Source organism: Marmota flaviventris, chromosome 4 (assembly GCF_047511675.1).
Source record: "Marmota flaviventris isolate mMarFla1 chromosome 4, mMarFla1.hap1, whole genome shotgun sequence".
Classification (NCBI taxonomy): domain Eukaryota; kingdom Metazoa; phylum Chordata; class Mammalia; order Rodentia; family Sciuridae; genus Marmota; species Marmota flaviventris.
Window position 1 is genome coordinate 98570624 of NC_092501.1, and position 12602 is coordinate 98583225.

Sequence of the window (12602 nt, forward strand, 5' to 3'; positions counted from 1 at the left end):
TTTTTTGTACAAAGAATTTATCTTTACATATGTGCATAAATTTTTAAGTATTTAGATGTATTTTTGTGAAGCATTGTGATCTACTTCTCTGATCATTTTCTGTTGTGATATAAATTGCTTTAAATATTTAGCTTTGTTAAGAAAAATAATGAGTTTATTTTTTACTATTTAAGCCAACTATTATTTATTTGTATCTTTAATTATATTTTAGAAAATTTTCAAAGAAAACTACATGTTGAGGTGCTGTGATATGTTTTCTTGAAAGGTTTCGTCCGAATACCAGAGAATTGTGGTGTTATAATGCAGTGGTTGCTGATGCCAGACTTCCCTCTGGAACGGATATGCAGTCCAGATGTAGTATCCTAAGCCCTGAACTTGCCCTACCAACAGGATCAAGGGCTCTTACTACTCGGTCTCATGCAGCTTTGCACATTCTAGGTAGGGTTACTATTTGATGTGTAGCTAATTTTCATTAATGTGTGCTGTTCTGAGGATTGGGGCTTCTTTCAGAGTAATTAAATTTGTATATCATTCTTTCATAGTTTGTTAAATGTAACAATATGTTAGGTACAAACTAATTTAAATCCTCTAAGAAGCTTATCCTGTGCAAAGCAATGCATAAGACCTGTACCAACTTTCTTTTTTTTAAAATATATTTCTTAGTTGTTGATGGGTACAATACCTTTATTTTACTTATTTGTTTTTATGTGGTGCAGAGGATCAAACTCAGTGCCTCACATGTGCTAGGCAAGCACTCTACCACTGAGCTACAACCCCATCCCTGTACCAACCTTATTATGAAAGTTTCATGTATGTGCATAAGCAGTCCTGAACATAATTTTTCATAGTAGGTAAATCCTAAAAAGTAGTATTTTAGTTTAACTTGAGTGCAAAACTTTTAGAGAGATAAAATACTCAAATGTAAATTATAATATTTAACTTATTTTTAAATAACAGTCAACAAAAATGTTATAGTGTATAGTTCTTGTCTCTTACATAACCCAGTTTTCCACAGAACATCAACTTGACATCTGTTTAATAACTTTGAGATATAGTACTTCTGCAGTATATGTGTGCTGTTGCTAAAAATGTATGTCAATCTGCATACTTACTTGCTTTGTTGCTTTTTAAAAATGATCCTTAAAAAGAACTCATTTATGTTGACCTAGCTTTTGCAATTTTGAAATCATAATTCTTTGTTTCTTTTTTCTCAGATTTCATAGGGAACCATTGTAAACATTTAAAACTAGCATCAGTTAACATTATTTCAGGCTAATGTGTTTTCCTCAAATAGTACTTTAGGAATCAAAGTAATTCAGAGAGTTTCATAAAAGAAAGAACCTTGGTGAAGATTTAAAGGTTAAGTGATTCCAACTTTTCAGAGCTTCAGTTTTGTACAAAATTTTGTCATCAAGCATATGTTTAAATATGGTAATTATTCACACAAAGGAGACTTTTTATTGTAAATATTCTATGAAGCAGTGTTTAAGGCTTAGAATAAATTTATTGAAATTTAAACATTTAGAGTTTACTTATTTATTTTAATGTAGCCCCTATAGTATTTAATATCATCAATGTTATAGGAAATTTTAATTTCAAGAAGTTGAATTTTATTTGTTTGTTGTTTTAGGTTGTCTTGATACCTTGGCTACTATGCAGGACTTAAAAATGGGCATCGCAAATACAGAGGAGGAAACTCAGGCAGTCATGAAGGTTTATTCCAAAGAAGATTATAGTGTAGTAAACAGGTTTGAAAGTATGTATACTTAGATTTAGGAAATATTACCTTGTAAGTGAAATACATATGGATGTTCTAAAATACAAAATTTCTATCTTTTAGGTCATGGAGGTGGCTGGGGTTACTCTGCCCATTCAGTAGAAGCTATACGTTTTAGTGCCGACACTGATATTTTACTTGGTGGTCTTGGCCTGTTTGGAGGTAGAGGAGAATATACTGCTAAAATTAAGGTAAAGTTCATAGATACCAAGCCCTGTTTTGTTTGAAGATGTTGGTTTGACTTAGTTTATTATTCAGTGCTTCCTCTTATTTTTCTTTTTTACTTGGTTTGTTTTTGTTAGTGTCTCTTTTTATAAAAAGGTAGAGGAAACATTGCTAAAATCTAAAGCAATTATCCTAACTTGGTTTATTTGTTGTTTTTATTAATGCCTCTTTTTAGAAAGAGATAGAGGAACTTTGCTAACCTCAGTAACTCATTAAAAAATAAAAACTCAGAAAGAAGGAAGGAAAGGAAAGGAAAATTATTTTTTCATACTTTAAGACTCAAAAAGAGACTGGAAGTTAGTCTCAGCCCTTTGTACCAGTGTAGCAGACTTGTTTATGTGGCTGCCTAGAACTTCTTAGTGGTCTAGGAATAACAGCACCTTTTCTATGTGGCTGCCTTTTATAGCTGTTTTAATAATAGGAGCCACAATTATTTTGATGTAGCGAAAAAGGTTTTAGCATTTTTAGTGCCAAAAATGTGTAAAAGACATGATCATCCCAGGGGTAGGGATCAGGGATAAAATAAGAGATTGAACAGAATGGATGAATTTTATCTGTTAAGTGAACTAAAAATAATTTAGAATTATTAGTTTATCATACCTTTTCATCTCCAAAAGGGTTTATAATTATCCTAAGTAAAATATGTCTATTCTTTGAAAATTCACCACTAGCTTGAACATTCTGCTTCTCAAATTATCTGATTTTGCTTTTAAAATAAAATAAAAACTTAATAGTTTGTACCTTGATTTTACTGTCAGACTTCACAAAAAAATATCAGTATATCTCTTCTGTTCAGGAGGTGTTTTCTTAGTTTTCTCAATATTATCTAAAAATTATATTAATGTTCTTTGAGGATACTTTCCTTAGAGGCCATCCAGAACTGATAAACTTTTAAAGATGTTTGCTTATTTCTGTTTACAATTATAATACATATGCTAAAAATGCAAATAATATAAGAATGGACTAAGTAAATATTAAAAATACCCTATACTTACAAGAATTATAGAAATAGAATAATGGTTAAGGGTACCTATAACACATACATTGACAGTAGTAAAACCAGTAGTTTAGTGTTTGGATCATTTCAGTGCAGCTCTGTCACAATGGTTATTTTAGGATGGTTTAATTCATTATCAAGATAGAGAAGCAAACTGAGTGAGTTATATAGTTCTGTTTGACAGTATGTAATAAGATCATCAAAAGGATATAAATCTTTTTCCTTTTCCTGGCCATGGGAGATTTTGTTTGTTTGTTTTTCTAGTATTGAACACCATAGTGGACTTTATCTTCAGTAGTGACCTTGTATACAAGTTGTTTTCGATTGGTCCTACTTTCTTTTTTCAACTCAAATTCTGTCTCACTGCTCTCTTCTTTAGAAGTAATCTTGCCTTTGTAGTATTCAACAAGTGGACTGTGGCCTTCTATTAGAATTTAGGCCCCACACTTTTTAAATTTACCTCCCTTTATGTCTCTAAGGTATACATTTTCTTTCTAATCCTTCTTTATTTTGTTTTGTTTTCATCCCCTTACTGTTTCTTCTGTCCCTCTGTAGATTCATTCTCTTCCATGTGATTCATAGATATCAAACTGACATCTTCAATGTGATTCAGCCCAAAGCCTTTTTGCTTCATTCTATGTTTTCTCTTAGGCACTCTTCTAAACTCAAGGTTTCAGTAGCCATCAGCATTCCATGATGCCCATATTTATATCTCCAGCTAAGACTTCTTTGTTGACCTGTTTTCATGTCAGATATCAGTCATTATATATAATCTTTTTTTAAAATAATTTTTTAGTTGTAGATGAACACAGTGACTTTTATTTTATTTTTTTTATTTGTATGTGGTGCCAGGGATCGAACCTAGTGCCTCACACGTGCTAGGCAAACGTTCCACCACTGAGCCACAACCCCAGACCATACATAATCTTAACTGAATTCATGCTTTTCCCTCTGGCTCTTTGAGAAATCCCTTTCTAATGAATAGTACCATCCATTTACCTGAAAATGCCATGATTTTATACTCTTTTATTGCTAACTAATATTCCATTGTGTATGTATGCCACATTTTTTAATCCATTCATCTACTGAGGTAAATGGATAGCATTGGAGAAAATAATGCTAAGTGAAATAAGCCAATCTCAAAAAAACAAATGCTGAATGTTTTCCTCTGATATAAGGTGACTGACCCATAATGGGGTAGGAAGGGGGAGCATGGGAGAAATAGAGGAACTCTAGATAGGGAAGAAGGGTGGGAGGGGAAGGGAAGGGGCAGGGGGTTAGCAATGATAGTGGAATATGATGGACATCATTATCCAAAGTGCATGTATGAAGGCACGAATTGGTGTGAATATACTATATATACAACCAGAGATATGAAAAACTGTTTTCTATATGTGTAACAAGAATTGTAGTGCATTCTATCATATATTTAAAAAATAAAATCAATTAAATATTAAAAAAAAAAGAATAGTCCCATTCACCATATGCCTGCTACATAAGCCAGAGACCTAGCTATCTTTCTTAATAGGTTCTCTGTCATCTCTTTCTTCCTCCTAAAAAAGTCTACTACTCTCCCAGGCCAAAACTGTTAGTCTTAGATTAGCAATCTAGCTGATCCCTGTTTATATTCCTTATTTTCTATATTTTGTCTTCATTTTCTCTTCCTAGTTTTTCTCAAACCCATTTCAGTCAGGTTTGTGCCCCAACTACTTTAGTGAAATTACTCAGGTCAAGGACAATGATAACTCTTATTGATGATGATGATGATGATGTACCGGGGATTGAACTACATCCCCATTCTTTTTTATGGTTTATTTTGAGACAGTCTTATTAAGTTCCTGAGGGTCTCACTAACTTGCTGAGGCTAATCTTGAACTTGTGATCTTTCTACTGCAGCCTCTCAAGTTTTGGGATTATAGGTGTGCATCACCACTCCCAGCTCACTGATGCCTCTTAAATCGTTAAAGCCAGCTATCAAGGCTCATTCCTCACCTTCCTCAACAAGTCAGCCAAATATTATCTGATTGAGCTCTTTGAAATACTTTATTCTCTTGCCTCCCAAAGCACCATACTTCATTTTTGTTCTGTCCTACTGCTTACTTTCCTTAGTCTCCTGCTGGTTGCTCTTCTTTTGGATATTTTTTAAATCATCCTGGACAGGCATGGTGGTGTATTCTTATAGTCTCATTTACTCAGGAAGCTGAGGCAAGAAAATGGTTTGAGCCCACGAGCTCCAGGCTAGCCTGAACAATACAGCAAGACCCTGAGTCAAAAAATAATGAATTGGGCTGGGGATGTGACTCAGGCGGTAGTGCGCTTGCCTGGCATGCGTGCGGCCCGGGTTCTATTCTCAGCACCACATACAAACAAAGATGTTGTGTCTGCCAAGAACTAAAAAATAAATATTAAAAAAAAAATTCTCTCTCTCTCTCTCTTTTAAAAAATGAATAAAACAGGTAAAGGGAAAGACTGGGGACTGAATTAGAACAAATTATATTCTGTGCTTTTAATAATTATGTCAAAATGAATCCTAATGTTATGTATAACTAAAAAGAACCAATGATATATAATAAAAAATATGAATGAATGAATGAACAAATAAAAGCAAGAAGAATAGTCATTCCCATACTGATCCAGCCTCATGGCTCTAAATATTTTTTCTTTGGTAACTTCTATACTTAAAAACTTCTCTCTTATTCTCCAAAGTGATTGATAAACACACACACACACACAACTGTCTACTATATGTCTCCACTTAATGCCTAATAAATATTTTGTAGGTAATATGCTCAAAACTATTTTTCTGATGATATTTCTTAACCTGCTATTCTCACATTCTTCCCTATCTCAGTTACATGACTTAGAATGGCATTAACATGATTTTTCCAATTGCTCAGACCAAAAATCCTACAGTCATCCTCACTCAGTTTCTCTCTTCCTTTCACTCCCTACATTCACTTAAACAGTATATATGTTGGCCTCACTTTCAAAATGAATCCAGAATCTAACCACTTATTAAAAAATTGCCACCAAGTTGTTCCATGCCATAACCATTCTCACCAGAATTATTAAAGTACCTTTCCCATTTTATCCTGCTTCTGTACTTGTACCATTCAATGTATTTTCAGTCCAGCAGAGTGAGTCTCCAAAGTATGTCACTGCTCTGTTTAGAATAATGTAGTGTCTTCCTGTATTAAAGTAAAAGTCAAAGGCCATATAAAGATCAAAAAGATCTCATCAGAACTAACTGCCAGCTCCTGTCTGACCTTATGTTTTATTGGCAGCTTCACTATAGTCTGCTGCTTATTCTTCAGGAAGGCCAAGCACAGTCAAGCATCAGGACCTTTGCTGTTGCTATTCCCTCTAACTATTAGCTCTTTTCAACATCAGCCTAGTTTACCTCCTTATCACCTTTATGTCTTCAACTCCCTGTTCAGCCTATTAAAATATAATCCTTTTCCCTTCTACAAACGTACTCTTGGTAGTCCTTCATTGCTTGTTTTTATTGTTTACCACTGTATGTTTAGTTCTTGGAACAATGCCTGGTGCATAGTTTATGTTCAAACATACTTGTTGAGGATAAGCAGAAGAGCCAGGTTAGAGGCAAGTCATTCAGAACCCTTATAAGATGCTGCAAAGGTGAGAAACCACTGAAATTTTAGATTTAAGAAAGTATTTGGATTAAATACTTGTTTTTTTTTTTTAAGAGTACTAAAAATTCTAGTATAGAGCTATTTATATCATTAAATAAAAATGAAAACCTTCACCTTTGTGGAACATGGATTAGAGCCAGGAGAGAATAGAAATGAGAAGACTGTTAGTCATAATGGAAGTAATCCAGCCAATAAGAGGAAATATGGTTAATTTGATAAGATTTTATGCCAGCAGTAGAATAGATATAGTGATGGCAGAGAAATATGGAAAAACGATTCTAGGATTTTTTATTCTGAGCAACTAGTTTGATGAAAAAGCTTTTAATCAGAACAAGTAAGGTTGTTATTAGTACTAGTAAGAGCAAGCTGCCTGGGGGATTCAGTGACTTTTGAGAATCAGATTCAGGCTACAGACAGATTTCCAGGTCATTAGCATAAAATTGAAAAGTTGAGACATCTAGGACTGTACCTGCCCAATAAATTTTAATGCATTTTAATGTTTTGCTGCTTTTCTTGCTGTGGATTCACCAGAGTGAAAAGATTTTTGTTTTTTACACTTAATAGTCCATTTTTTAAAAAAACAAACAACAACAAAAAACTCTTTCTTCCTAATTCTCTTTTATTTTCACTTAATCTCAGAACCTCTTCCCATTTGATATCTCTGTATTCTTACCCATATTCTGTAGTTTTTTTGTGTAACTTTTTTCATGTGCTATGCCTCTCTTTGGAGCCAAGTGCCTCAGACAGGCTGTACAAGTGTTCTATCACTGAGCTATATTGTATCTCCAGCCTGCCATATTACTTAAAAAAAAAAATTTTTTTTTCAGTTGTAAACAGACACAATGCCTTTATTATTTATTTGTTTTATCTGGTGCTGAGGATTGAACCCAGTGCCTCACACATGCAAGGCAAACGCTCTACCAACTGAGCTACAACCCCAGCTCTATTACTTTTTGAACTGTTTTTTATGACTTGATTTTTCTTTTTTTAAAGGATCCTATCACCTGTTATTCTTCTCTCTCTCCAGCTAATAATCTTATAGCCTTTTTGCTAGGTATTTTTTGAGGTTTTTTAATACTGTTTTATTTAATTTTCTCACATTTAGTATGAGGTGGGTAATACTGTTTATTGTCCAACCTCTTTTTATGGATGAGGAAACTAGGTCCCAGGGTCTTATAGCTAGCCAGTATTCATAAGAGTTTACCTCATTTAGAAACTCTGAGATAAAAATTCTTTGATCCAGTTCTCTCACCTCCTTCAGATGTTTATATTCTTACTTTATTGATTATATCATGTACAAATTTCTAGTATAGAGCTATTTAGAGCATTTGATATAATAAATATATATATATATATATATATATATATATATATATTAGGAAGACAGATTAATATAAGCCATAAAATGTTGTATATGTTTTTTTAATTTAATGTGTTTTATGTAGTTCAGTAAATAATTAAAAACTTTAATAGTAGGTATGAGATTTTTATAATCTGTGTAGTTAGTTCTGTGTATATTAGACACACACACACAATTATAAACACATTAGTCAGTAGATTTATATAATAAAATGATTGGGAAAAATGTATTTTTCTTTTGTCCTCAGCTGTTTGAGTTGGGTCCTGATGGAGGAGATCATGAAACTGATGGAGACCTTCTAGCAGAAACTGATGTGTTGGCTTATGACTGTGCTGCTAGGTAAATGATTTGTTCATTATTCAGTGTAATCCTTGTCTGCTTAAAATTAGAAATTTATTATGAATAAGTAAATATAACTTTAAAAAAGTTTTAACTAATCTGCTATGAATATGCTTTTGCAGATTAAATTATATGTAGTCATATCCCACTTACTGATGAGGATACTCTTGAGAAATGCATTGTCAGGCAATTTTGTCCTTGTGTAAACATTAAGATGGATAGCCTGCTTTATACATTAGCCATATAGTACAGCCATGATCCTATATGCAATCTGTGTAGGCAGCAGATGACTGTATTAGGAAATATAAGTATCTGTTTTAATGATACTTGATCAAAAATATTAATATTCTTTGCAACTTTATTTCACAAGATAAATTGGTTCAAAAAGTAGAGAAATGCATATGTTTTGCATCCTTTTGTTTTCATGCATCCCTGAGAGAACACCTAGTATGCTTGTACTTTAGTAACTGATAGTCATTTATTACATTACATATAGTGTCAAGTAGTCATACTAGGCCATAATTTATATGGCCTTTGTACTCTGATGTCATACCAGTAGAATATGCTTGACAATAACACACTTTGTAAGATGACCAGCTTTACTGAAGGCTCTAGGCAGCTTGCCACAGCAGTAGATTTATGAAGGTTCATAAATAGGAAACTTAGGTTTGATCTGTCCTCCGTGTAATCCTAAGAATTATCTTAACACTATGCTATGATAAGTTAGTGGTTTGAGTCAGGGAATGTTATGATGTGAAAAAATATATCCAGAGCTTTATAATAATTATACTATACTATACTTCACAATAGTAACTGTGTTAAGAAAACCTTGTGGATTGATTATAGGCATTTTGCAATAGAAAATGTATATTTTCTGAAATAAGGATGAAAGTAAGACATTGATTTTGCTTTTACCAGATATATAATTTTGACAACCTAAAGAGTGAATCTGAAGAAAACTAATCTGCTATGAATATGCTTTTACAAATTCACTAAAGAGTGAATCTTCATTTTCGGCATTAGTCAATATCAACAGATAATTTTCAGTAATTCTTAATGTTTTATACAAATGGTCATGAGGGGAAAATTCAGGAAAGCTAATCAGTTAACTAAATTTCACAAGCTTTAATTATGCCATTGTCATTTACCATTTGCTTTCAGTATATGATTATGAGCCAAAGATGATAGCATGTACTTCATGTGTTAAGAAGTCATCTGGATTTTCTTCATTACCCTTTTAATGAAGCCCAGACTCTCAAGGGTAGCACTAACATACTTTTTTGACCTTTTGCCTCTTACTCTTCTTCCATCTGTTATAATACAATAATCAAATAGACACCCTGCCTTTTCCCAATCCTCTCTTATACTTTTTCTCACCTCTACAGATTTGTTCTTGGCATTCTCCACTTCCTTCAAGGCTTTTTATTCTTCTTAATCCTAGTTACAAATAGTTCTTTCTACTCTGTTACCTAGTACTTTGTAATTGACTGTCCTTTGGCAGATGCCCTTAATTAAATACAAGTCTTTTGTCTCCTCTAAAATCAATATACTTTTGTCTGTAGTTACTGTGTAACATGTTCCTTTCCAAATACTTGATGAATTCAGTCCTCAAAACAGCTCATTGAACTAGACATTATTTTCACCTCAATTTTCAGATAAAGAAACTGAGGTACAAAGAGGATATAGTAACTTGCCCAGAGTCTCCAGTTGCCAAGTCACAAAGCCAGGCTTTGAATGCTGGACTTGACTCCAGAGCCATTTTCCTAGCTTGCTGACTCTCAGAACACTTGAGCTGAATGAATAAACTTTAAAATTTAAGTCCAGATTTTCATTTTCTGCAAAATGTTCATCTTATTTTAATAGGAAAGTTTTATAAGCATGTTGTAGAAACCAAGAAGAGGAGATCTAGCAACATAACACAAGTAACTGTTAACTTCTTTGAGATCATGTGTAGACTTTTTATATGGAAGGTCTTTAATGCCGACAAGAATCTTAAAATATTATTTTTATGGTTTGGTTATAGAGGATTTAAAAAATAAATATATGTGACAGGGAAGTACAAAGGCATTGTCTTTGACTCACTAATCTTTCTCAGAGAAAAATATGCAATGATGTTTGATGAACCAGTTCTCCTGCAAGCAGGATGGTGGTATGTTGCATGGGCTCGAGTGTCAGGACCCAGCAGTGACTGTGGTTCCCATGGACAAGCATCTATTACAACAGATGATGGGTAAGTAGAATATTGAAGTCTTGCTTAAACAGTTGCTTAAACAGTTCTCATTTTCATCTGTGAAATATTCTTTCAAAGACTCAGAGGACTTTCAGCAGGATAAAAAGCTTCATATGATTAGAACATAATTGCTAAAAATTAAGTTTATGTAACATCATATGCCAGTAAGCAAATATTTCAAGTCTAGACAGGACAGGAAACTAATTATAAACTACTGTTCTTTGCTCTTATAAGACAGCATTTGTATATGTTTATGAGTATCAAATTGCTTGAAAGCTTTATTACAAATTAGAAATTAGCTAGAGGAAATTGACAATATTGAGGAGTTTTGAGGACTTTGGAACCATAAAAAAGAAACAGATACTTGTAGTTTGACAGTGCATGTGTAAACACTTTATAAATTGCAAAGCTTCTGTGGTCTGAAATGATAGTTTTAATGAAATATAGGCAAAATTTTTCTTCTTAAAAATAACTTTCATCTACAGAGTGGTTTTTAATTTATATAACATTTTCATGTATGTTTTCTCATTTGGTGCCCTTAGTAATTTTGTGAGCAGTGATTAGAGAAACAAGAAGGAAATGATTTACTTAGACTTCTATGGTAATCATGTGGCAGAGCTAGATCTGGACCTGCAATATGTTAACTCTAAATCCAGCATTCTTCATACTCTTACTACTACTCTTACCTCTACTCTTACTTCATACTCTAACTCTGATTCATGAGTTAGGAATAACTTATCATTTGTAAAAGAAATTCCTTATTACACTTAGCGTAAACTATTTGAAATGGGTACAAGCTATATATTGGTATATTTCAGTTTAGTTCAACTCAAAATCAGAGCAGACCAAAAAAAAAAAAAATCCAGGCTGGTTTAATAAGTGAATTCTATGTTGCTAAATATTCAAGGAGCCTGCTGTACGAAAATTAATTCTGTTGTATGTATGCAATTCAACTTACTCTAAGATTGTTTGCTAGAACTGAGAAGACTGGTCTGACCCTGGACTGTGTGGTTCCCATTTACAGTTTGGTCAAACTTGGAATATCTTGGAACTTTAAGGCTTAACCCTGTAATGCATATAATCAAATAGATTTTATATTGATTGTAAGTGGAAATCTTTTGTTAAGTTTACTGCTTGCTGTCCAGAAAGATGAGCTAGAGGACTAGGACTAAGCAGGACATCTATAGAGTTCCTGATTACGTTCATTTCCTTCATTTTGCTGATTCAGTCATTTATAGTTAAAAATCAGAACAGTACTTATGTCTTTCTTTTTTTCTGAAAGCAATGAATAATTTACACTATTGTAAGATTTGAAAGCATGATTATTAATTTCTTAGTTCTTTTAATGAATCTTAGATCATGATGTTTTAAACATCATTAATTTTTCTCTTCTTAGTGTTGTTTTCCAGTTTAAGAGTTCAAAGAAATCAAATAATGGTACAGATGTCAATGCTGGTCAGATACCTCAATTATTATACAGGTATTTTGCATATTTATATTTAATTAATGTGGTTTATTCATTTGCTATACTGAAGTAGAGCCAGTATAAAATATGTGCATAATAAAGGAGAATTTATTGAAGCATTCTAGAAATTATAATATACTGATAAAAATATAGCTGATTTAACAAAAACATTTAGTTATTAATTTGCATATTTTAAAACATTTTCTTTATCAGGCTTAATTTTAAACTTTGCCTAAAGATTCACATTGATAGTATTATGTCTATAATCATATTTTAACAACTGATTTTTTAAAATTTGTCTTTTTTCTTACAAATTTTATCCAAATTGGTCTTAAAGAAATGTAATTGGGTATGGGAGGAGTACTTTAGATATAGGCTTAATCAGTTTACCTTAGTGTTACATTTCTTATTTATCTTATGGTGGAAGGAGTTGGAAAATCCCTTATTGTTGATGAATTTCCATGTCTAATTGAAATATTAAATAATAGCATTTTTGCGTGACATTTTTGACATTAAGAATTTTAATTAGTCCATGGTTATTCAGACATTTGGAGGC

At 32.6% G+C, this 12602-nt stretch overlaps 1 protein-coding gene across 11 annotated transcripts in view; it reads left to right on the plus strand.

Moving 5' to 3' along the window:
• Mycbp2 (MYC binding protein 2) overlaps window positions 1-12602 on the plus strand; it is a 272185-nt gene that overhangs the window by 121669 nt on the left and 137914 nt on the right. For all 11 annotated transcript variants that reach the window (XM_071611434.1, XM_071611435.1, XM_071611436.1 and 8 more), the window contains 6 exons: window positions 266-438; window positions 1631-1756; window positions 1841-1968; window positions 8260-8351; window positions 10447-10581; window positions 11978-12061. In XM_071611434.1, the coding sequence (XP_071467535.1) occupies window positions 266-438; window positions 1631-1756; window positions 1841-1968; window positions 8260-8351; window positions 10447-10581; window positions 11978-12061 (738 nt within the window). The remainder of the gene's footprint in view (window positions 1-265; window positions 439-1630; window positions 1757-1840; window positions 1969-8259; window positions 8352-10446; window positions 10582-11977; window positions 12062-12602) is intronic.